This window comes from Bombyx mandarina, chromosome 04, assembly GCF_030267445.1.
Source record: "Bombyx mandarina strain Sakado chromosome 04, ASM3026744v2".
In the NCBI taxonomy this organism is placed as follows: Eukaryota; Metazoa; Arthropoda; class Insecta; order Lepidoptera; family Bombycidae; genus Bombyx; species Bombyx mandarina.
The window spans coordinates 4,432,453-4,458,039 of record NC_143211.1 but is presented as its reverse complement, the minus strand read 5'-3'; the positions used below and the strand labels follow the sequence as shown (position 1 = coordinate 4,458,039).

General features: G+C 37.3%; 1 protein-coding gene across 3 annotated transcripts in view; it reads left to right on the top strand.

The window, feature by feature from the left end:
• LOC114247192 (serine/threonine-protein kinase 24) overlaps positions 1-25,587 on the top strand; it is an 87,182-nt gene that overhangs the window by 55,625 nt on the left and 5,970 nt on the right. For all 3 annotated transcript variants that reach the window (XM_089740210.1, XM_028180080.2, XM_089740209.1), the window contains exons 3-10: positions 10,025-10,241; positions 15,091-15,383; positions 16,026-16,171; positions 16,956-17,074; positions 19,813-19,916; positions 20,898-21,038; positions 23,664-23,756; positions 25,242-25,352. In XM_089740210.1, coding sequence (XP_089596336.1) covers positions 10,025-10,241; positions 15,091-15,383; positions 16,026-16,171; positions 16,956-17,074; positions 19,813-19,916; positions 20,898-21,038; positions 23,664-23,756; positions 25,242-25,352 — 1,224 coding nt within the window. The remainder of the gene's footprint in view (positions 1-10,024; positions 10,242-15,090; positions 15,384-16,025; positions 16,172-16,955; positions 17,075-19,812; positions 19,917-20,897; positions 21,039-23,663; positions 23,757-25,241; positions 25,353-25,587) is intronic.

The window sequence follows — 25,587 nt, the reverse complement described above, 5'->3', positions numbered from 1 at the left end:
AGTTTTGCTTCACGTATTAGATCTAGATATAGATCTGCTACATACTCTAAAATGTATACTCGTACACATAATAAATATTTATTACAAATATTACTTTGGGTAAAAGTGTTTAATTGAAAGTAATCTCGCTTTTATTATTTACATATTGTTAAATTATTTCCAACGTTTCGTATAAATTAAAATTTTCGTGGTCACGAATGACTAAATGTAAAGTCTTCGGAATTGTTTCATAATGAAAAGGTCGTAAACCCTAAGTGAGAATAGGACACTTAGATTGGGAAACTATTCTGTGGTTTTCATAGAAATCATCTTTTGGGTTCTTAACACTAAACATACCATAACGGGTCAAATGACCCATTTTGAACTTTTGCATTGAAAATGCACATATCATTATAATCTTATAGCTTTTGCACATTTGGCTTCATGACTTTTCTTAACAATTAATCTACAGTTATTGTACTTTTTTTTGTTTTGTTTTGTTTATTTTGAGTTATACTTGTTGTATATCGTTATCTACCCGCTGTGGTAGAAATAGGTACCAGTAAGGGTTGGTATGATTGGTGTTAAAATCATGAAATTCTCAACGTTCCGGCACCGATTCATTGGTACATCTGCTCATAGACACAGCCCACTGAGTTTCTCGCCGGATCTCCTCAGTGTGTCGCACTTCCGATCCGGTGGTAGATTCTGCGAAGCACTTGTTATGGCTAGTGTTAGCAACGTCCTCAGGTTAGAGCCCCGTGAGCTCACCTACTCGCCCGGTTAGTCTTATAATCGCTTGAGGTTACTAGAATAGGTAGAAAAAATGTTACATCTGTTAGGTGTTATGTGTAAATTAACTTTAGTTTACTTTACTTAACTTATGTGTTAGGTGTATCGATATAAAGTCTGAAGACTTGATCAAGTGTCTTAGATGTTAGTCTAATTAATTATATTTTGATCCAATGATATTCTATGTCTCTTACCACTTTACGGCAGCCAGGATCGCGCGTCGGAGGGCAAAACATTTACGTCAACAATTAATTATTAGAACGTTACTGAATCACACTAGAATTACAGAGAAACATCTGGAATGTTTGCAGACTACGATTTGGCGTTTGTATCCATTCGATATTCAAAGCTCTACAAATGGGGAGTGTGCTCACTGTTCCGTTACAACACCATTACCATTTACAAAACAAAACGTTCTCGGCGATCTAGAAATAACTGATGTTGAGTTGGTTTATGAAAAAAAATAATCCGAATAAGCTTTCTCAATTATTTCTATGAAACCATATAAACAACACACCAACCACTGCAATACTTAAAAGAGTCTTAAAGGAAGTATAAAAAACAAACTTTTGCCAACCTTTTTTGTAAAATTTGTAAGGACTCCGAATTTCGACTTCGGAAGTCTTCCTACGTTTATGACTCGATAAATTCAGTATATATTTATTACCAAACCATAAAGCGAGAGTTATTGCTCGGGGGTGATACTGTAAGGCAATAAAATTTTGATTCCTTACATAATATTTGGTCGAATTTAATGAGGAGCTTGGTTAAACGTAAATGAAATCAAAATTGGATTTTCTTGAGCCTCCGTTTTAGCTCGGATCTAAAGCGGATTCCTTATTAAAATTGGTTTTACGTTAAAGATTAGCGCTCTGTTATAAAGTTTACTCGAGTATTTAACAATTAAATATCGAGAAGTAAAACTTTTAATTATGTTAAAATAGAAATAACATTTCTTTTCAACAAAAGATGAAACTAACTATACTAATCGGTTCGGAAATAAGCAATGCTTAAGAATGCGTTCAAACGTTCAGAATATAATAATATTTAAGGAGATATATATATTCATTGGTAAAGTTAGTGGCATACTGTTTTTCGTCCAGTAGATTTGTGTGTGGATCTGTGAATCTTTACATCTATTTTTTATTTGAGTTTTATACCTCGTAAAAAAAAATTGCACCTGGTAATCTTTCTGTACAATTTTTATGTGCTGGAATACAAACACAAAGCGCGATTAATGTATACAAATTTATATAAAACACTAGCGGTCCGCTCCGGCTCCGCTCGGGTCTTTAACAAAAATTTCAACGATATTTGACGTTGTTTTATTTTTTTAAATAAAATAACACTTATTGCGGCGTAACTATTATAGTTGGACATATCCTGTCGCGACACTTTTTGTAAATAATAATGTGTTCAACAAAGTCGTAGTGCATTATTTTATTCTATCATCAATAGTTTTCGCAGGGCACGCGATATAAAGAATATTTTAGGTAATTTTTTGACACGTTGGGTTACATTATTGGAGTTTTAGTAAGGATCCCAATTTTTTTTTCAAAAAAGATTATAGCCTATGTCACTCGGGAATAGTGTAGCTTTCAAACAGTGAAAGAATTTTCCAAATCGGTTCAGTAGTTTCGGGGCCTATTCAATACAAACAAACAAACAAATCTTTCCTCTTTATAATATTAAATAAATTTGTTCGCCTACGTTGGTGCAAGCAAAACAGGATAGTAGGATAAGTACATTTTAAAATTGTTACGCTCTTCAACTTGCGACAGGGTACCGCGGAGAGCACTCACGGCGTGTTTTATGGCGTGGTGGTAGTGAAGGTTTTACGGCCGGTGGGATTGACTCGAACGAGGACCACACTGAAGTGTTGCGATGTTACCAAAACATTGTTCTATGTCGTAATACGATATCGGTCTTATATGATACACAAGAATATGTCAACTTTTACCAAGGACATTTCTATGGTCATTATATTTGTTAGTACTAGTGGTCCCTCTGTAGTCGAAATTCGACTATAATTAATCGAAATTATAAGCTTGAACATTATTATGGTTCTATTGTCAAAGACTATTATACTTCTATAATCACAGATTTAAGACTACACTATAGACAAATAATATTAAAGATAAACAATATTAACCTATTTTCAATTTGACCACAGACTTTAGGCATTAACTAAAGCTTGACAATAAACAAAGAGAGTCAAATACATGGCCGCATCAACTCTCTGCATGGCAGTGTGTGTAATGTTTTCTTTATTGATTTAAAGTATCTTTTATGCATTATTTTAAAAAAATATTAGCATTGTGCACTTCTCTATATTCTCTATAAGTGTGGAAAATTTCATACTCCGTCCGCGCAATTTTCGTAAAAAGGGATACAAAGCTTTTACTTCACGTATTAATATATAGATAGTACTATGTATAATGTATAGATTATTATTATTTTGAATCTGTGCTTTCAAATAACCCAACAGTTTCAGGGCTACACACTCAACATTGTAACTTCATCATTTTATAACGTCGAACTTAAGTTAGCGCACGGAATGTGGTTTGTTTTTCCCCTAGAGACGACGAATTTGGGAGTGTTTGTGTCACTTTGTGTATTTCTTCCTGAGAGATTACTTCGAAACATTCGACCTCTCGTGTCGTGTTAGGATAATTCCTTGTAATGTTTGGATTACTTAGTTCTCTCGTTTCCGCGTTCTGAGGGATAAAGTAAGCATTAAATAATGACAAATCGGGTCGCTTTTAAGGGGACTTCTTAGTGATCTTTTACCCTTCGAAAATTAGTGGCAAATTATTTTCTTATCATCATTAACATACTTATTCACAAAAATTAGTTTCAATCGTAATGTTGTCGTAATGAATATAACATATGAACGTGTCTATTTTATAAAAATAACTTAAAGCTTGTATAAGTGTATAAGCGCTATGACGTGTCCTTCTTCAAACGAGGCTTGTGGAGAGTATTAAGCGGTAGACAGCGGCTTGGCTCTGCCCCTGGCATTGCTGAAGTCCATGGGCAACGGTAACCACTCACCATCAGGTGGGCCGTATGCTCGTCAGCCTACAAGGGCAATAAAAAAAAAGTGTTCATAAAAAAAGGTTTGTTATCGATTATTTTTTTAATTGGACAGAGTGTATTGTTTTAAAAGGATTCTTTGTACTTCGTAACAGCTCATGAAGTCGAATGCTTTGCGTGGAATTTCTAAAATTCTTTGACATTTCTCTGATATAGGGGGACTAAAATTATATTTCCGCTAATACAGGTTTCTAAAGACAATTTTCGCATCCGTAGTCTGTTCTCTGTTACTGATTTACAACAAAGGAAAAAAAATGGCTCTCTGAATTGCCTCCAAAATCATGATATTGATTTGTTAAATATTGGATGTTTAGTAAACAACAAAAAATTATCAAATAATAAAATTTAGTAACATAATTTTTAATGATGTAATAAGGGAAGCATTCGAACAACTCACGTATACTTCAGAAATGAAGTACGTTTCCTCAGCTTGTTACAGAAAGAATTACTAAGTAATACTTTGTTTCAAACTTAAATTGGCTGCATACCAGTTGTTTACAGCCAACTAAAGGCATCCAATGGTCCGGGAAATTATTGAGGCGGGTGGAGGTTGGGTGGTTACCCGACCTCGGCGCGTTGCCCCGGTAACGCTCGAGCCTTGAATTAGTTAAACGAATGATGAACTCCTACCCCAGGCCACCGATCTCGATTATTGCTCCATCTGCATTCAGAAGTATGTAGGAGACGTTTGAATGAACAAAGAAATGTACATTTCATTGTTTTGATAAATAATAATATTAAGTACTTACTACGTTGCTTGAGAATGTTAAATATGTACGAGTATTCGTTTCCAAAATATTCAGTTGATATAGATATCTATACTAATATATAAATCTACAGTGGTTTTTACGGATGTTCCGTTATAACTACTGCACCATGCATCCGATTGACTTGAAACTTGGTATCCATGTCGAAATTACATCTACTTAATGGATAGGCTAATATTTGTATGAGTGTTGGACTCCCTAATAATAATGACAATAAATAATAATGTTAATTTTAAATGCCCCGCGAAGCGGGCGAGTACGGATAGTACTTTATAAATTTAGAGATATACATGTGTTAAGATACCATTACTTCTATCATTGAATTTTTGACACATTTGAACTGGTAAACCTCATGGTACCTATATTATTTGCATATTAGTTTGTTCCTATAACCAAATTCAAACAAAAAGGACAGAGAGGCTCTCAATAACGAAATTAGCTAAATAACATGTGTGGAGTGGCAGCATACACAACATTAGATTGTAGTTTTAAGTAAAGCTGAAAAAAGTAAGAGATTTTAATTGGATTATAGTTTTTGTTTCTTGTTTGATTTTGGTGAAACCATTGACGGGTTTAACATTTAATTTATATTAGTATGGCTAAAATATATCGTTTCACTCCGCATAGGTTTCGTTAAATAAATGCTCACAAACTTTTGAAGTACATAATTATACCTCTGTACGCGTACTCGCTCTCCGTAATCAAGCTACATCATAATGAATGAAGTTATAATGAATTAACAAGTTTAACGCTGTTTAAACTTCGTTAAATTTACAACTGTAATAATATTTTATTTTGTTTGAAAATCTACTTTGTATGTAAAATGAACACGTAGCCCTTATTTGAGTTTCATTCGAATTAATATCGTAGTTTTCTTATTTGACTTTGGACGTCGCGACGGGTGAGGTCTTTGACCGACGCCTTCGCGTTGTCATAGCAACGGATATCTATGTACGTAATGCCTGCATGCATATATGTACTACTTCTTTAATGGTTCCTACTTTGGGTAATCGCAGTAAATTCGAATGTCGCCGTTCTGATTGCGATAGTAGGTATGTATACGATTTTCTTCCGATCTTTATTTTTTTTTTCAGAAGTGGTTATTGTAATCCAACTGATACTACTACAACTAACTGATTCAACTCGATAGGTCCGGCATGTGGTGGATCACTAAGGAAGTATTTTTCTCGTCTGCTTTGTCGGCTCGTATAATTAAAAAAATATTTAGGTCGGGGCAAATAATGTGTTTGCTATCTGTGTTGTGTTTTTTTTTATTTTCTCGGTAGAATTAAAGTGAAATTGTCTAATTTAATTACCAACAAATAGTAACGCATGAATGCCTAATAAATTATAGTTATTCTTGTTGTTGTTGGCAGTCTGCCTCATGACATTATTCATTTTAGATGCATTGTCGGAATCGTAGGCGAAGCACAAACAATTTGGATGTTATTTTTACGATTTCGTAATGCACACAGCTTTGTTTAGATTTATATTATAAAGCGTAATTTAAAATGAGTGTAGGTTAGAAAATCCAATACAATAATAGTCTGTTTGACTATGAAGTAGAAGGTACTATTTTATAGTCAAACCATATCAGCCATGTAGGGCTGTCATTATTAATAATACTTCTCCATCTTCCGCCTGTAGTAGCCATATCGTCACATTTACTACGGCGGAACGGAAAACTTGTTCACAAAACATTCGTAATGACCTTGCTGGACCATGGGTTCGAATAGGAACTTTGGTATTGGATATCTACTGAAAATTTCCCGACGCTGTCAACCCTATTGTCTTTACAGTTCAAATTAATTTTCTAATTTAACCATCGAGTTTCTAATCTGATCTCTCAATTTAAGGCTTTGCTTGTTCCAGTAGAGTTGACATCAATTGGATGGTCATTCATAAAACGGAATGCAAAACGGAATACAAACTTGACGATGTCCTGATACCGCCATACTGTAAAAGTTCTTTTTTTATTATTGCTGTATAGGCAGAAGAGCATACCGCCCACCTGATGGTGAGTGGTTACCGTCGCTCATGGACATCGGCAATGCCAGGAGCAGAGCTAAGCCGCTGCCTACTGTTTAATACTCTCCGAAAGCCTCGTTTGAAGAAGGATATGTCATAGCTCGTTCCAAAGCCGGAGTCCTTGTCATAAACAAGAATCGACGTAATTAAAATGAAAGTCGAGGTCAAAATTTCTCTGACGTATTAACGTAACTTTGTTATGACTCACTTGTTGCAAAAACCCATATCAATTTTAGATCATGCTTATCGTTATATATTGGTTTTGCCTGTCAAAACAATACCTCGTTACTTTGACATTGCTTATACGTGGCCTCGTTTAAAATATATATACATCATGTACAGTGCAAGAAATCCAACCGTGAATGATGTTCTAAAAAAATTAATTAATACCATTCCAGTGGAACATTTAAAAAATATGGGACCACAGCGAAACATTTATTTTTACTCGCTTATTTTGAGTGGTAGAAATAGAAATGTCGTGGTGCTAATCGTTGGAATTCTATTTACCGCCAGCGTAAATTCATTTTCGCTTTCAGTTTGATATGATGACGGTGTGACACGTTTGAATGTTTTCTTCGTAGAAGTGCACGTGTCCAGTACGTATTTGCTTAGAGAAATTGGTGCTCACCTTCGGGATTTGAAGCTCAGCTTAGTCGCATTGTTTGATTATGAGTAAGCCATGTATTTGTCCCTTCAGAGTTTAGGTCGCGACTACTTTAGAATACACATAAGGATTTTTTTCGATTTGTCATGTTCATAAAAAGGTTCATTATTTTCTGTATTGTGTTTTTGTGTGTGTGTTTGTGGTCGTGTGTTCATGCGCGTTTGATGGAGAACCAAGTCATCAACAATTCGATGGATTTTGTATGAATACATGTAGTATTGCTGTTTTCGATATCTACAAATGATATTAGATCATGGCGGTGATTAATAATGATATAAAGCACGTGCGATGGAACCGCCGGTTCCGTTTTGTTCAAACAAAGGTTTTCTTGCTCAATGACATTAGAGCAGAGATTTTTATACGGTACATACATATGTGTGAATATCTACTGCAGTCATACTCCTGATTTTGCATTTACTATAAGTTTATACATTAGACTAAAAAAATATAAATACTAAAATAAGACTTTATACGTTTTCATTTTCTATTATGTCGTTCGTGATTTATTCCTTTGAATAACGAAGTTTCAATGTTATGATTTTTTAATATATATACTGTACATTATCTGGTTCCAGCCTTACCTTTTAAAACATAGGTGAGGATGTCACGATGGCTAATGAAGCGTAAACGGGTCGCGCCGGATTCTCGCACCGATGCACCCACTGTTGTGTTCCGGGTTTTGCATTAACGTTTGTACCGTTACTGCAGGCTGAATATTTTATTTATTTCTTTATCTGCTCATCTGTCAGCTCAATAGTCGGACATTAAAACTTTAAACTTAAATTATGACCACGCTTCTGTTTAAATTACACTTGTTGTTATTGAAAGTGTGATAAAAACCATTCAAATCTCTTAATCAAGAAAAAATTCAAATGACACTTGGCGTTGTATTTATTGGAAGTGTGATACGGGCCATTCAAGTCTCTTAATCAAGAAAAATATTGTTGTACAAATCAAAGTAAAAAATGTTTTTATATTTTTTATACCTAATAAATAATGTTTGTATAAACTTTGTTGACGAATTTTGAGGCTTTAGGCCAATTTCTGCTATAAATTTTACTAACGCTATATGGGGTCTATAACTATACTAACATTCATCTTATTAGAAGTCGTAGCTGTTTCATAGCAATTCAAATATTAAATTTTCGAAATAAGAACCTAAATAAGAAATACAATACCGAATCTTCTCAACTTCATTTATCGTTGAGTCGTTTGAATCCATTTATGTAAAATAAAACGTTTTATAAGACATTCAGACTCGAAGGGACGTGAAAGTCGAATGGAAATCTTTGGGAGCTGTTTAAGATTTACGGTCTCCTTTTAGTGGAAATCACATTCAAGAGAGAAAGAACATCAAGGCCTTTGCTTTATTCATAAACCTTCCTATTTCATTTTAAATATATGTTTAAATTTCGTTATTGTAAATAGCGTTAGAGCGTGATGATCAAAATTCGACCGTATTCACTAATGTCTACGGACTTGATTCATTTTAATATAACACCAGTTGATATATGGAGGAGAAAATTGTACTCAACTATTTTGTCTTTTCTTCTCCTATTCTGTCATCTCTATCTCTAATATATAATAAATAAAATGTATCAATGGAAAAAATTATGTAACAGTGTCGATAAAAATACCACTGTTCGCCCAAAGACGCGTACTACACGTATGTCATGTTATGTAGAATTGATGAATTGCTGACATAGTCTTACAGACTTTGTAATTGTTCGTAATAAATATTTAGAATGTATACAGTCGATAATAAATTATTTAGAGTACAATAAAAATTTATCAAACTTTTGCAGAAAACATTAATTAAAATCATTTTATAAGAATTCCTCTGAAAAAGGATTTTGTGCATTATTAACTTTCCTAAGTTGGATGTGATTTACAATAATGAAAATGTTTCCGTCTCTTTGTTTGTTGAGAAAGTTTCGAAATGAATCACGAACTCCATTATGGTATTAAAAAGTTTTTATGTAAACGGTGAAAATTTCCATTTGTAAAACACCTACTTAGATATTAAGGCCGCGGACTTCAAGGACTTGTTCCGATAAATAAATAAATCAGATTGTTAAATGTATTTTTGATGTAATGATTTAATTGTAGTTGTTTACAGATATTTTTATTATCATATGGTGCGTCATTTATTAATTAAAATATGTAGGTACATGAAGTAAGCTGCTTGATAAATATTATCCAACAGACGGTTCAGAGTTCACACTCATTCATTTGTGTATGATTACGAAAAGACTTATGTAATATTAATTAGACGTGTCTTACACAATCCTCAGAGATACAAACCTGCGCGGCATCATAGTTGCACTTAATGAATAAACGTGCTCAAGGCCCCCCTGGTGCGAAGTGATCAACCTTTTCCACACTCTAAGCGGAACGTATGATCGCTTCACATTTCAATATATACATAATAAACAAGCGATAAACAGATTTTTTATTACCAAGTACGTACCTAGTAGTGCGAGTTATTGTTGGCACACCATGGAAGTTTAGACAAACAAAGTGAACAACAGTATTCACATCGTGCTATGTTTATGAGCTATGGCTTTAGTTAGGAACGACCAGGTTCTGTCCGAACTCCTATGACTATCTAAGTCAGTTAAAAAAAAACTTAAATAATTTAGCTGTTTAATAATTAATATGATATGTAGATAAAGCTGTTGTATCCTTTTATTTCCAGGGAACAAAACTATGGATAATAATGGAGTATTTAGGCGGAGGCTCCGCCCTCGACCTCATGAAAGCGGGTAGTTTCGAAGAAATGCACATAGCTGTGATACTAAGGGAGGTACTCAGGGGACTGGATTACCTGCACTCAGAAAGAAAACTTCACAGGGATATTAAAGCCGCCAACGTTCTGCTTAGCGAGATGGGAGACGTTAAATTGGCTGATTTCGGTAAGGATAAAACTAATTATTATAAAGTATATCAAAATTAGGAGAGCGTCGGTTCTTTTGTGCCGCTTCTCATTTTCCCTAAATATATAGTTTGCGAATACATTTAAGTAACAATGCGCTTAAATGTCTTGGCTTTATAACGTTTTTCTCTACGTTCAAACGGTGTTCTTCTGATTCAGTTGAAATTTTGTATAACTAGTGTTGCCACAAATCATGGCATCTACAACGCAAAATATGGGCGAGCCAAAATGAGTAATCATGTATTTATTGATAGTCACGGCGAAGCATTTTTAAGCTACTTTTATTTTAGATGATAATAACTATTTGCTTGTTAAGCACAATTTATAGGGAATCACTTATCGTAAAAGCGGATGTGTCGAATATCGGAAGCGCTCTCAAAGAACACGTTGCAGCTGTTTTCATCTATCCACGCGAGTTAGGAGTTAAATACGATTGAAAATACTAATATTTAATTTTTTGTCCCTGACATTTATTTATTCCGATGTTTGAAAAATACACTTTTCACGGTGCATGTTTCATGTTCGCCAATGGTGAAATTTTCAGCAAAGTATTATAATGAATTATGTGCAAGATGCTACCTACGTTTTTAAGAATTCAACTAATTGAACCTCGAGCATTGATCTAATAAATATAATATCAATGCACACATTATCACACTGGGTCACAGTTTTGGGGGGACGGGGCTTAAGATCCCATAAAACCCGATTTTTATTTTTGTATAGTAGCTTGTGTAGCTTTTTACTGGTGGTAGGACCTCTTGTGAGTCCGCGCGGGTGGGTACCACCACCCTGCCTATTTCTGCCGTAAAGCAGTATTGCGTTTCGGTTTGAAGGGTGGGGCAGCCGTTGTAACTATACTTGAGACCTTAGAACTTATATCTCAAGGTGGGTGGCGCAGTTACGTTGTGTGGATGTCTATGGGCTCCAGTAACCACATAACACCAGGTGGGCTGTGAGCTCGTCCACCCATGTAAGCAATAAAATAAAAAAAATTGTGTATATATAGCATAGTAGAGATGAACAATTCACCAAACAAAATAATTCAATAACAAAACCAAAGAGAAAATGTAATACATTTAATGAATCTAAACCTTGAGGCAATTGTTATTATGAACGTAATTCGTCCACTGTGCGTACACTAATTGTATCTAATATCAATAACAACGAGATAGACGCCGCAAGACAAGACAGCGAAATAGTGATATTTAACATTGGACATATTTCGAAATCCGCTAAGTAATCGATGTCGGCACGCGAAGATGTTATCTCAGAGTTTCACCACAATGAATGCTGTAGTTTTATCGCTTATTGATTGCGCGATGCTCTGCGATACGAATATCGGACGGTACCGTAACGGATGGATGGTCGTTCGGGCGTTCCTCGCGCCGGCATAAAACGAGCCGACCGTGGCGATTAAACATGAAATCACCGTTCCGATCTTATCTTCCTGTACTAGACCAGAGTATGACGAAAGAAAGCAATAATGTACGTAAACGGACATATAATGTACAAATTTTAAATCGATGTGTTGCGGTTGGATTATAGGTTGTAAGTGTGAGCGATGCACCGGTGTTCGAATCTCAGGCGGGTACCAATTTTTCTAATTAAATACGTACTCAACAAATGTTCACGATTGACTTCCACGGTGAAGGAATAACATCGTGTAATTAACAATCAAAGGCGCAAAATTATAATTTGCGTAATTACTGGTGCTAGGACCTCTTGAGAATCTGCGCGGGTAGGTACCACCAACCCGCCTATTTCTGCCGTGAAGCAGTAATGCGTTTCGGTTTGAAGGGTGGGGCAGCCGTTGTATCTAAACTTGAGACCTTACAACTTATATCTCGAGGTTCGTGGCGCATTTACGTTGTAGATGTTTATGGGCTCCAGTAACCACTTAACACCAATAAAAAAACCAGCAATAAAAAAAATTAAAAAATGTGTTGCGGTTGGATTATTGGCTGGAAGTCTACCTACCTACCGATATTTGAGATTGAAAGGAATGAAGAAGATTTAAGTTGAGAATGTTGCTTGTTTTTATTTTACTAAAGGACCCTTGTCTCGTCGCTCGTGACAGCGCATAGGTTCTGCTGATAAAAGATGTTTCGCTACAAGTTAAACCCGCATTACGGGTTTAGAAGGCCTGGCGTTGGGCCAATGTTTGAAGACGCGTTCGCAAGGCGCCTTTGTGAGGCGGTAAAGTAAACGCGCGACGCTCTTTTGAATTTAGAAGTGTACTGTAGAATTTTCCAAGTCTCCAAACAGCTAATGTTTGTCACATATTTTTAGATCGTGTTCGGACATTTGAAATCGAAATGAATTTTACCGGCATCGATGCTCCTAAACCAAATTTTCCTTGCTCCTAAACAAAATTTGTTGCCAACATTAGTGTTTTCGAGTTATACATCATCATCATCATCAGCCTTTATCTGCCCACTGCTGGACATAGGCCTTCCCCAATGCCTTCCACATAATGCGGTCCTCCGCCTTCCGCATCCAACGACTTCCCGCTGTGCGCACTAAGTCGTCAGTCCACCTGGTTGGAGGACGCCCCACACTCCTTGTACCCATCCGTGGCCTCCATTCGAGGACTTTCCTCCCCCACCCGGCGTCGCTGGCTCGACAGATGTGACCGGCCCATTGCCACTTCAGCCTGCTAGCTTTGAGAGCTATGTCGTCGACTTTCGTTCTCCGTCGAATTTCTTCGTTCCGGATTTTGTCCCTTAGAGAAATACCTAGCATAGCTCTCTCCATCGCCCGCTGTGCGACTCTTTACTTATGGGCCAGCCCAGCCGTCAGTGTCCAGGTTTCCGCGCCGTAGGTCATAGCGGGGAGAATGCACTGGTTAAAGACTTTTGTCTTCAGGCATTGAGGAATTTGCGAGGTGAGGATTGCACGGAATTTCCCAAATGCCGACCAACCCAGTCGTATGCGTCTCTCAATCTCTGTATTGAAGTTACCCCGGCCAAGCTGGATAGCCTGACCGAGGTAGACAAAGTCTTTTACCTCTTCAATGACTGCATTCGAGATGGTAACTTGGCCTGGGACGATTTTATCATTGAACATGACTTTCGTCTTGTCAAGGTTCATCCGCAGTCCCACGCATACGGTTATACGGTTTGGTTAAATTAATTTTCATATTAATTTTATAGATACATATATCGTGCAATCCTATTAAAACAATGGAAGTTCTTTGACATCGGTCTATGCGTTTTAGCTTCAAATCCTCAAGTGTGATTACTAATTCTGTTTTGAACACACGCAAGTATGAGAAGGGATGAGTCATCCTGAAGCTCACGTGGGGACAAAGGCGTTGATTTGTAGCTTAACGGCAGCCACCTTTAGTTTAATAAAGCTAATCGCCGTTCTGTGGTTTCCCGTGTTTCTTGATGACGAAATATGGTCATTGAACTTTATAAATAAACAAAGGTCCGTTTTTCATCGCGTAGTTTGCAAACTGTGATAAACGTAAAATGGAATTGGTGACTAAAGCGGAAAGTCCAAAATAAAAATATAAAATAGTACTTTATTTAGGCAAAGTGGAGAAGGTTAAGACTAAGTAAGAAAGCGGACCCCGGCACTAGACCGAAAAAACGCTTTTTTTTCTTTTACCTATGCTGATAGCCTTGAGAGGCTATTTCAGCTTCGCCCTAACATGTAGGTGAGCTCACGGGGCTCAAACCTGACGTCGTTGCTAACACGAACCCTAGCAAGAGCCGTGCTTCGCAGAATCTACCATCGGATCGGAAACGCGGCCCACTGGGAAGATCCGGCGAAAAACTCAATGAGCTGTGTCTGTGGGTCAATTTACTCGTCGAGCCCTTCGTCGCCAGCGACGGGTTCGACGAGAACGATGACCGGTGCTTGAGGTTCCTAAAAGCACCGTTAGCGGATCGGAAGGATCCGAAATGACGTGTTTTGGGCGACGTCGACTGCTTTCCATTCGGTCCGCAGGATCGGGAACGTAGTTTCCGGCGGCCACGATGAGTGGGTTCTCGGGTCGTGCCGCTTTCTCGAAATGGGGAAAACGCTAGGAAGAAGAAGAAGAAGTACTTTCTTTGGTACTTGCTAATCGTAGACGTAATTAAAAGTATTTTTACTGTTTAATCACACGTTTTTATTTTATTGTTATTATATTATTTTAGACGTTTCGAACACTTTATATATTTCGTGGTTCACGGACGATTACTTGTTGGTAAAGTCGTTTTGATCATAAAATGTAAAATGTTATCTATCATGCGACAAAGTTGACATGGAATTTCGAATTTCTACATTGCGTTTCCAGAGGTCTTTTATGCCACATGCCATCCGGCTATGGAATGAGCTCCCCTCCACGGTGTTTCCCGAGCGCTATGACATGTCCTTCTTCAAACGTTGTGGAGAGTATTAAGCGGTAGGCAGCTGCTTGGCTCTGCCCCTGGCATTGCTGAAGTCCACGGGCGACGGTAACCACTCACCATCAGGTGGGCCGTATACTCGTCTGCCTACAAGGGCAATAAAAAAAATTTAAAAAACATCAATCCCAACCAATCAATATACTGAACAATTGTACAATTATAAATACTGTACAATTAAATACTGAACTGTTAATTGTCTTTAAATGCAAAACACCTACATAGTGTATAGACATTCACCAAATTAACACCGAGATATCCAGCTGTGCCGGGAAAAGATGACAGATAATATTGCTCATACACTTAGAGTACTGTATTAAGCGAAGAGTATTGTAACTATTCAAATAAATTAATTTTTAATGTATGACAAGACCTACATAAACTTAACTACATCTGTAAGATAAAAATGTAAAGACTCTATCTAATTGGTTACAGGTGTGGCGGGTCAATTAACGAACACGACAAGCAAACGCAACACATTTGTCGGGACGCCTTTCTGGATGGCCCCCGAGGTCATCAAGCAATCGTGTTACGACAGCAAGGCGGACATCTGGTCGCTGGGCATCACGGCCATCGAACTAGCGAAGGGAGAGCCGCCCAACTCGGAACTACATCCAATGAGGGTCCTATTCTTAATACCGAAGAACAATCCGCCTCAGTTGACGGGCAGTTATTCGAAGCCATTCAAAGAGTTTGTCGAGGCGTGCTTGAATAAGGATCCGGAAAATGTGAGTTGTTTCTTTTTTAATACGCTTTTATTAGCTTCAGACGTATGTATGTATGTTTGTAAAGGAGTCTTTGAACATGATTTTGTTCACCCTTCAAAACGTCGGATTAACTCGAATTTTGGTATACTTATTAAGGACCGATGACAATTTAAAATTAAAAGAAAAATTGAAAAATATAGTAATTGAAATTCAACAAAAAAAAAGATATAAATAATAGCTTAAAAAAACTAACAAAACACGCTTTTATAGAAAATCTAACCAAAAAATAGAATTTTCTATTAATAAATTTGAATTAAAAATAGTGTAAGAAAAAAATTATTTATTGTAAAAAAAGCGTGGGGTGCATGGTATCAGTAGCTATAATTTTTTTTTTAACAGATATGAGTAGAAGGGTTATTTTGATAATATTCTGGAAAGCACCCATTTTTACAATAAAATCATTTTTTCTTACACTATTTTTAATTTAAATTTATTAAAATTTCTTTTCTATTTTTTAGTTGGATTTTCTATAAAAACGTATTTTGTTAGTTTTTAAACTATTATTTATTTAATTTCAATACCTAACGTTCAAAATAAATCGATCGATTCTAGTGAAAGTCACAAGGAAATTAATAAAGGATGATATGTAATTTTTTGCTTCAGAGACCAACCGCGAAAGAGTTATTGAAGTTCCAGTTCATTAGGAAGGCCAAGAAGAATTCTTATTTAATGGATCTTATAGATAGGTATAAGAAGTGGAAGGCGCAACGGAGCGAAGAGAGCGAAACCGAATCGGAGAATTCAGATTCGTAAGTGAATTTATTTATCCGTTACTATAACATAGTTTTACAGCAATTTGAATCTTAATAGACAATTTATATTCTTATGAGCCCTTTTTGGAATGGGTTCGAATAACATTTAACGAGAAAGAGATTCAAGTGTTAGATTTAAAAAAAATGTATTTCTGGAGTTGAGCGGATGCCGGATAAGTGCCCATAGGTGTCATAATGTGATCACACGTCACATACCTTAAGACATACCTTTTTACTGGTGGTAGTACCTTTTGTGAGTCCGCACGGGTAGGCACCACCACTCTGCCTATATCTGCCGTGAAGCACTAATGCATTTCGGTTTGAAAAGTGGAGCAGCTGCTGTAACTGTACTGAGACTTGTAGATGTCTATGGGCTTCAGTAACCGCTTAATACCAGGTGGGCCGTCAGATCGTGCAACCACATAAGCAAAAGAAAGACATGATGGCGAAGTTACCTTTGTATTGTATAACGGCTGTCCCAGTAAAACCGGAATGCCTAATTGATTCGCCGTAGTAATAGGCAAACTGGCGGTACTTACATCACTGGGCCTACAATAGGCGTATGTATATTGACTATGAGGCTTTAAGACTATGAGGTTTAACTTTGCTGCTGGTAGGGTAATAACTTATTATCAGGTAGTTTATGAGCTCGTTCTTCCATATACGCAATTTAAAAGTATTCGTGCTCAGACCTATTCGTTACTTTAGTCTTTTTTTGTAATTGAAAGGGTTAAACATTCTTTTTTTTTCATCGTAATGGTTTGTACGTTTATACCTACAGAGAGGAGAGCAGTCGCTCGCTGGAGGCGGACGAGCCGTGGATCATGACGGTGCGGGGAGGCGCCCTGCAGCCCCCCGCAGACCTCGACAACAAGCGGCGCGCGCATCTCGACGACACAGGTACCGCGATACACACGCGCACACACCACACACACCACACACACCACACACACACCACACACACCACACACCCCACACACACACCACACACCCCACACACACACCACACACCCCACACACACACACACACACACACACACACACACACTCACACACCACACACACACACACACCACACACACACACACCACACACACACACCCAAACACAGAAACACACACACACACACACACGTGCAAATATGGCCACAACACTACTTCGATATAAAGACGGGCGTCTTACTCATTAGACGACGGACCCTTTTGAGTGTTCGATGAAATCTTAAGGGTCAATTTGAAATATGAACAGTCGTAATGAATTAATTGAAATACGTTTGCGCAGTTTTGAGGCAAATAAAAAAAACTTCACACAGAAACACGGATTTCGCAAACTAATCATTTTCGTATTTGATTGCTTTGATACGGTGAACGTACAAGGTTAATATTTAACAGATACATAAACATAAATAGTACAAAATTTCGAATGAATACAATAGCAAGAAGAAAAAAATTACCAACTTTGACGAAATAAAAAGGAGGCATCATCGATGTAGTTGTGCCGGTAGCCGTCATAGAACATAAATTATTAGACGGATGTCTGAATCTCGCTTAAGACATTTTCTAGATAAGCTGTGTACTGTGTATATAGAAGCTCCGAACAACGATATTAGGACACTAACACTAACACACATAAACTTATACACATACACATACTTATACATATACACATTCAAACACTTACATCCATACTTAACACTGAAACATATATCCACACAGGTTTTCCAAATATCTGTAGATTTTACAAATCTTTATTATAATAATTAAGAATTAATTGACACATTATTAACGCCTTGCTCATCAATCGTCTTTGCCATCTTGCTTTTCTCTTTCTTAAGGTTTTCTCTAACTCACATGTTAACGTTCCGTTCCACACTCTTTCTATACGTTCATCTCATTCTTACCAATCCTACATTTCTATAACACCATTATGAAATTTCTAATAACGTACAATTGAAAGGACTTTTTGGCAGAAACGCGAGGAGTGAAGTTGTGTGATTTGTTTTATTTTGTCTATTTAGTGCTTCTTCAGGTTTAAATGTGTAATAACGGTGGTTTATTAACTGTTTAATATCTGTGAAAGGGCACAAATGTGGGAAAATGAAACAAAGCTGCTGAACGTAACTTCTCGGGATCCTCCAAAAAGTTCACTGAAAAAGTCTTAGTAAATGACTACCATTTTACTGAGACTATATTTCATCCCATATTGTGGCGGATATCCATCATACAATACAAGATATTTGACAGATGCTTGAATCTCGCTTACGACATTTTCAAGTTAAAGGACAATGCCCATATTCTATGGGCGTTTGGGCCCCTAAAAAAAGTTGTCCTGTCATGATGGTTTTAACTTAATTTGATAGACAAAGAAATATCGTTTCATATTCAAAAAACGATTTTTATATTCTCACCCAGGTTTAAGAGAAATCTGTTTTTTTCTGCAGCTAAAATTAAGTTGTTAATTGTTTTCTTCGAAATCAATAATCGCTCTCATAATTATTTACAGTATTAAATAAGGTAATTGTGGTTAATGTTGCTAGAAATAAGCCCTTACGTACATTTTATTATTATTAGATCCTCATAATAATAATAAAATGAAATGAAAATCCGGAAGCCGGCAACGATATTGTTGTTGTTGTTTTTAAATTCACCAATAAGCAGGCAAAGAGCGTAGCCTATACAGCCTAGTCTGTCGAAGTTATATATTTTTTATGTCAATAAAAAGCCGGTGTATCTCTTTTTATTGCTTTTTGGGAGTTTTGACGTCAACTCGACGAATACCACATTGACTGAGCATGAGCTTACGCAGACCTTTTATACACAATATTACAAATACAAATAATACAAATTACACTATAAACTATTAAAAAAACATTAAAATAAAAATTCAAGTGACGCTTCACTCGGGTTGCTGCCAAAACTCTCTGATCATATATAATAAGAATAGAGTAATGGTAGGCCATTGATATTTTTACTAATGAAAACATTTATATCTAAAAATATTAAATAATTCATGGTTTTAAGTAATAATTATTATTACAATAAATATTGAATTGAACAAAAATAAACTAAGAAGCCTGTGAATTATAAGCATTAGCTATTTTTTTTTAATTTGTTGTTCAAGTCACAAACAACTCTTTCGTTTGACAGCATATAGGTTTGCTATAAGGCTGTATGGGCTAAGCCCTTTGCCTATTGGCGAATTTAAAAACTATGGTATGGATAGTTTTGGGATGCTATCAAATAAGTAATTTATTTTTTTGGAAAACAATGCCAGGTTGAAAGAAATGTTGATACATAAACTAAACAAGTGAAAAAATAAGGCATAGTTTTTCACAAATAGTTTTGACATAAAGTTGGCCCACTTTTGGGCATTGTCCTTTCCATATATACAAGTTCCGAACGACAACATTTGTACTGTCGGTCTACCGCTCGTTGGAAGACCTTTCTTTCGTCGTCTAAGTCCACAATATCATCTCATCTCATTTCATAATATCATTTTACCTAAAAAAAAGTTTTCATTAAAATTAAAATAAGACTTGACCTAAAGGTCTTAGTTACCAGGTCATAAAATCCCTTAAAAAAAGTTCAAGTAAAGTAGTTACAATTGGTCACGTAATAATAATATATACGTTTCGACAGCGATCGTCGGAGTGAGCGGCGGCGCCAGCAAGCAGAACGGGGCCGAGCCAGTTGTCCACGAGCCGCACCTGCCACTCAACAACAACACTAACGAGAAACACACGGTAACACTTCATCCTCAAATATGAATCACCTTTTTTTTGCCTACCTATTCGCTGGTAGTAGGTAGTAGGTAGGTAGTTAACTGGTGGTAGGACCTCTTGTGAGTCCGCGCGGGCGGGTACCACCGCCCCGCCTATTTCGGCCGTGAAGCAGTAATGCGTTTCGGTTTGAAGGGCGGGGCAGCCGTTGTAACAATACTTGAGACTTTAGAACTTGTATCTCAAGGCGGGTGGCGCATTTACGTTGTAGATGTATATGGGCTCCAATAACCACTTAACGCCAGGTGGGCTGTGAGCTCGTCCACCCATCTAAGCAATAAAAAAAAACCTAAGAGGCTATTCCAGTTACGTCCGGACGGGTAGGTGAGCTTACGGGCTCAAACTGAGATAATTTGCTAACACCAGCCCTAGTAAGAGCAGTGCTTCGCAGAATGTACCACCGGATCGGAATCTCGAGACACTGAGAAGATCCGGCGAGAAACTCAGTGGGCTGTCTCTATGGGTTAGTTCGCTCGTCGAAATCGACGAGTTCGACAAGGACGGTGACCAGTGCTTGAGGGTCCTAAAAGCAGCGAATGTGAATCCGGGGAATCCGACAAGACGTGTCTTGGGCGACGGCGGCTTTGAGTTGCCCCGTCGTATTCGTAATGAGATAGATAATATAAGAATCACATATCGACGGGTGAAAAATCTATATGGTATAAGCGACACTTTTGCTTCTTTCCAGGACATTCCATCTAAATTTTGTGTACGGAAAAAATATCCTAAGAAAAAAACTTCAGCTATTTGAATGGGGTAAACAATATTGAAGTTCAATTGAAAACATCGAATGTTGATGCTAATGCCAAATAAATGCAAATTTAATCACAAAGATAAATGTCGCGTGCTAACCGAAATCTCGCTTAGATCATATAGCCTTTCACCCCTCAATATAACAATATAAGTTTTGCTTAGAGTTGATATTAAAAAAAAAAACATTTACAGGCGAGACAAACGTCAAATGCCCAAGTGAATTCGGAACAGAGAGGGACGAGGGAGCGCGACCGAGAGCGGACCGACCGGGAGCGAACGGACAGACAGGAGCATCAGAACTCGAACAGGGACAGCGTTGTCTACAACAATACTGTGAGTTATATGAACTATTCGATTCTTTACTGGTGGTAGGACCTCTTGTGAGTCCGCGCGGTAGGTACCACCACCCCGCCTATTTATTCCGTGAAGCAGTAATGCGTTTCGGTTTGAAGGGTAGGGACAGCCGTTGTAACTATACTTGAGACCTTAGAACTTATATCTCAAGGTGGGTGGCGCATTTACATCGTAGATGTCCATGGGCTCCAGTAACCACATAACACCGGGTGGGCTGTGAGCTCGTCCACCCATCTAAGCAATAAAAAAAATCCCCCGAAGTCAGGATTCGATACGAATCTTTATTACAGATTAGCTGTTTGAAACGTGAACCATGGCTTAGACTGCGTTCAATTTGTTATTAAAAATTAAAAATAAAAATAACCGGATAAAAAGTTGCTTGTCTCGCTCTCTTCAGAAATTACCAGTTGATTTGTAGGTCCTAAGTAAAGTAAGGAACTAGCAGACATACTGTAGGGGTTATTATAGCCGATTTATCCAGTATTGCCCGGATCATGAATCATATCCTAGGATTAACACCTGCCCATATAAAATAAGCTTTGCAAAATTTTATTTAAATTCATTCAACGTTTTGTGACATACCCTCATAAATGTCCTAATAAACTTTCTGTGCTTGATCTATGATCTTGCTAAATAAATGGTGCTAATAAATGGTAGCTTGATCTATGCTAAATAAATGGTGACAGTTTATTGTTTGAAATAACAAAAATACATAGTGTAAAACCTGTCCTGGTAAAACTGGAAAGGCCTCCGGGCCACCAGTAATCTTTCAAACATTAAAAAAAAACGTGTAAATTAGAATTCAATTAAAAACTTATCTTAATTATTATTGATAATGACTACATTTGGAGACTGGCCTAATAGCTAACGTAGTTGTTGTCTACGTCGATAAGAGAACTGTTTACCCACGTAGCACAGTTTGAAAAGGTCTTATTGGAACATACGAATGTTGCCAACATCTATCTTATATACAGGGTGGCCCATAAGTCCTTTGATATGAAAAAAAAGTTATTAAAATAAAACTAATTACATTATGAATTAAATTTTTATTTACATAAAAAGCTTAAAAAACGGGAATTATTTTTTGAAATTAACATCTCCTAAATGTAATCCGTTGCGATCACGGCACTCTTGCAAACGACGTCTAAAATTGTCGATGACTGCGCGGCACGTCACTGCTGAAATGCTTGTCATTTCTCTGCGGATGTTTTCTTTTAGGGCCTCAATTGACCGCGGGTTTGTGTCGTATACTTTAGCCTTAAGGTAGCCCCACAAAAAAAAATCCATCGGGGTCAGATCTGGACTACGTGGAGGCCAGGAAATGTCTCCTCTCTTAGAGATAACTTTGCCAGGAAAAAGTTGACGGATAACGGGCATAGCAGTGTTAGAGGTGTGAGAAGTGGCCCCATCCTGTTGAAACCACGTCCTGGCATTAAAGCCTGAAAAGTTTTGCAATTCTGGTATGAAAAACTCTTCGATCATAGCCACATATCGCTCCGACGTAACAGTAACTGCGCGCCCTCTGCCATCCTCAAAGAAGTAAGGCCCTAGGATACCATGGGCTGACATAGCGGCCCAAACAGTCACTTTCGGACTATGTAAGGGCTTCTGATGCTTAAGTTTTGGATTGATGGGGCTCCAATAGCGGCAATTTTGTTTACTAACATGCCCGTTAAGATGGAAATGAGCCTCGTCAGAGAACATTATGTTATTGAAGGAAGTAAACCGATTCAACATTTCATTCGCATAATTTTGTCTTTGAATACCGTCAGTTTCCTTTAATTCTTGAACCAACTGAATTTTGTAAGGGTGCATATGTAAATCTTTCTTCAAAATCCGTTGTAACGATGTCCTGGATACGTTTAATGCTCTGGCGCGCTTACGAGTTGACTGTGTCGGATTTTCGCGAATAGACTGTGTCACTGTGTCTATGTTTTGTTCCGTACGTGACGTCCTTGGGCGACCCAACCGCGGTTTATCTAACGTCGAACCGGTCTCCTCGAACTTAGCAACCCAGTTCTTAATCGTTTGAAGAGTTGGAGTGTCGTCAAAGTTGTGTAAACCTTTGTGTTCTCGAAATTTACGCCGCGCAACGGTTGCCGAATTGTCGTTTTTATAAAACTCGCGCACACAAAACGCACGGTCCGCTCCGGTAAAACGCTCCATCGCGACTAAATTCCCAGAAACCGAAGTTACTCCCCCCGCTTCCCCTGCACCGCTCACGCGCGCCCTGTTCGTTTTATTCAAATTTTACTTTTCAAAGGACTTATGGGCCACCCTGTATATATAAAAATGAATTGCTGTTCGTTAGTCTAGCTAAAACTCGAGAACGGCTGGACTGATTTGGCTAATTTTGGTTTTGAATTATTTGTGGAAGTCCAGAGAAGGTTTAAACCGTAGATAAATATAAAAATGCTCGGAATTAAATAAAAATAGCAATTTTGCTTTTCCTTTGATGTGTCCCCCGTCGGACGGATTCTTTTTGTTTGTTTTCTATATATTATACAAAAGCTTACGTCTTTTATTTATCGATTGAGGCACTACGAAGTCTGCCGGGTCAGCTAGTCTTATATAGAAGTGATTTATTTTCTGTTTTATTTTCAGTCTTCACCTCTCGACCACAGAGGAGCAAACGAGGAGAACAAAGTGAGGAGACACCCCTATCTGCAGCAACTCATTTATCCGCTGCTGAACGAGGTCAGTGAACTTTAATTATATCGTACGTCTAAACGATCGAAATTCGACCCTAATCACTGTCACCACAAGATTTGTATTCGTAAAACACAGGGTGCGGAAAAAGATTTTATAATAAACTAGCTGTACCCATCCGCTTCGCTGGGCATTTAAAATTAACATTATTATTTCTCACCCCCCAAAGATTCTCATCATTAACGCCCCCGCAACTGGTGTAGGGAGTCCAACACTCATATAAATATTAGCCTATCTATTAAGTACATGTATTTTCTACATAGATACCAAGTTTCAAGTCAATCGGATGTACGGTTCAGTAGTTATAACGGAACATCCGTAAAAACCACTGTCGATTTTTAAATTAGTATAGATGTAAACATAGCTTCTATTGATCGCTGTAAATACTTTAAAACATGAAATTAATGAACTTACAAAAATAGTTTCAAATATATTCTTATTTAAAAAAAAAAAAATTGGAACCAATATTTAATTTTAACACCCTGTAATTTTAGTCAAACAGTAGGCATTAATTCTGGTAACGCGTCATTGCGTTTCCTTTATTCTAATACGTTAATAATTGATTTTGTATGGTCGGTGATCACCTTTTCAATTAATACGTCTAAGAGAGTGTCTCATTAGTAAAACCATTCAGAGTGACCAACCTTAACGTAATTTCTTAGGAATACAGCATGAGTAAAATGGTGCAATGCAAAAAAACAATTTTGAGTCATAAACTGTTGAGAATATTTCAATGTTTTATTTATGGGCGACCTTGAAATTACCTTAAATACATAAATGCATGGTATTCATTTATGACGAATGTCATCTGTGCTCTACATTTTACTAATTGCTTTAATTAATGACGTTTTGCAGATAACGTTGATAAATAAATAGATACTAACTAAACAAAATAAAAGAAAATCGATTAACAAACACAGGATTATGGTACTGAATTGTTTTGTGTTTCCCTCTGTATTCATTTGTATACAAAATAATGTAACATCATTATAAAGGTGTGTGTGTGAGAAGTAATGTACCAAAAACGTTTTTCATAGTGCTCGTAATGTTAGATATTGAACTTTTAGAGACACACACACATTTATAGAGACTATAGAGAAGGAGTGCAAAATGCGAATTTTTTTTTAAATTATGTCTTAATAATACATTAAATCAATAAAAAAAACATCACACACACTACCATGTATTTGACACATACACACTTAACTATATTATTTTACAAATTGTCAAATTGAGAATAGGTTAATATTGTTTATCTTTAATATTGTTTTTCTATAGTGTATTCTTGACGAAATCTTTGATTATAGAAGTCTAATAGTCTTTGACAATAGAACCATAATAATGTTAACTTATAATTTCACAATTAATTATAGTCGAATTTCGACTACTGCGGGACCATTAGTTTCGTTAAATGAAAATAATATGTATATAAACAAGAACACTGGTGGACTAATGTATGTCGTTTCGGTGCAGGTGTCCCGCGGGAAGGGGGCGGGCGCGGCCAGCGCGGTGGACGAGCTGCGGCGCGCCTTCGAGCTCGCGGAGAGGCACGCGCCGCACCTCACGCGCGCCTTCGTGCAGCAGGTACCGAGTAAATTAACCCTCAGACGTTGCCCACAGAGTTTCTCGCCGGATCTTCTCAGTAGGTCGCGTTTCCGATCCGGTGCTAGATTCTGCGAAGCGCGGCTCTTCCTAGGGTTCGTGTTAGCAACGTCATCAGGTTTGAACCCCGTGAGCTCAGCTACTAGTTAAGGCGACGCTGATATAGCCTCTCAAGGCTGTCAGCTTAGGTAGGAAAAAAAAAAATAAGCAGGTACGG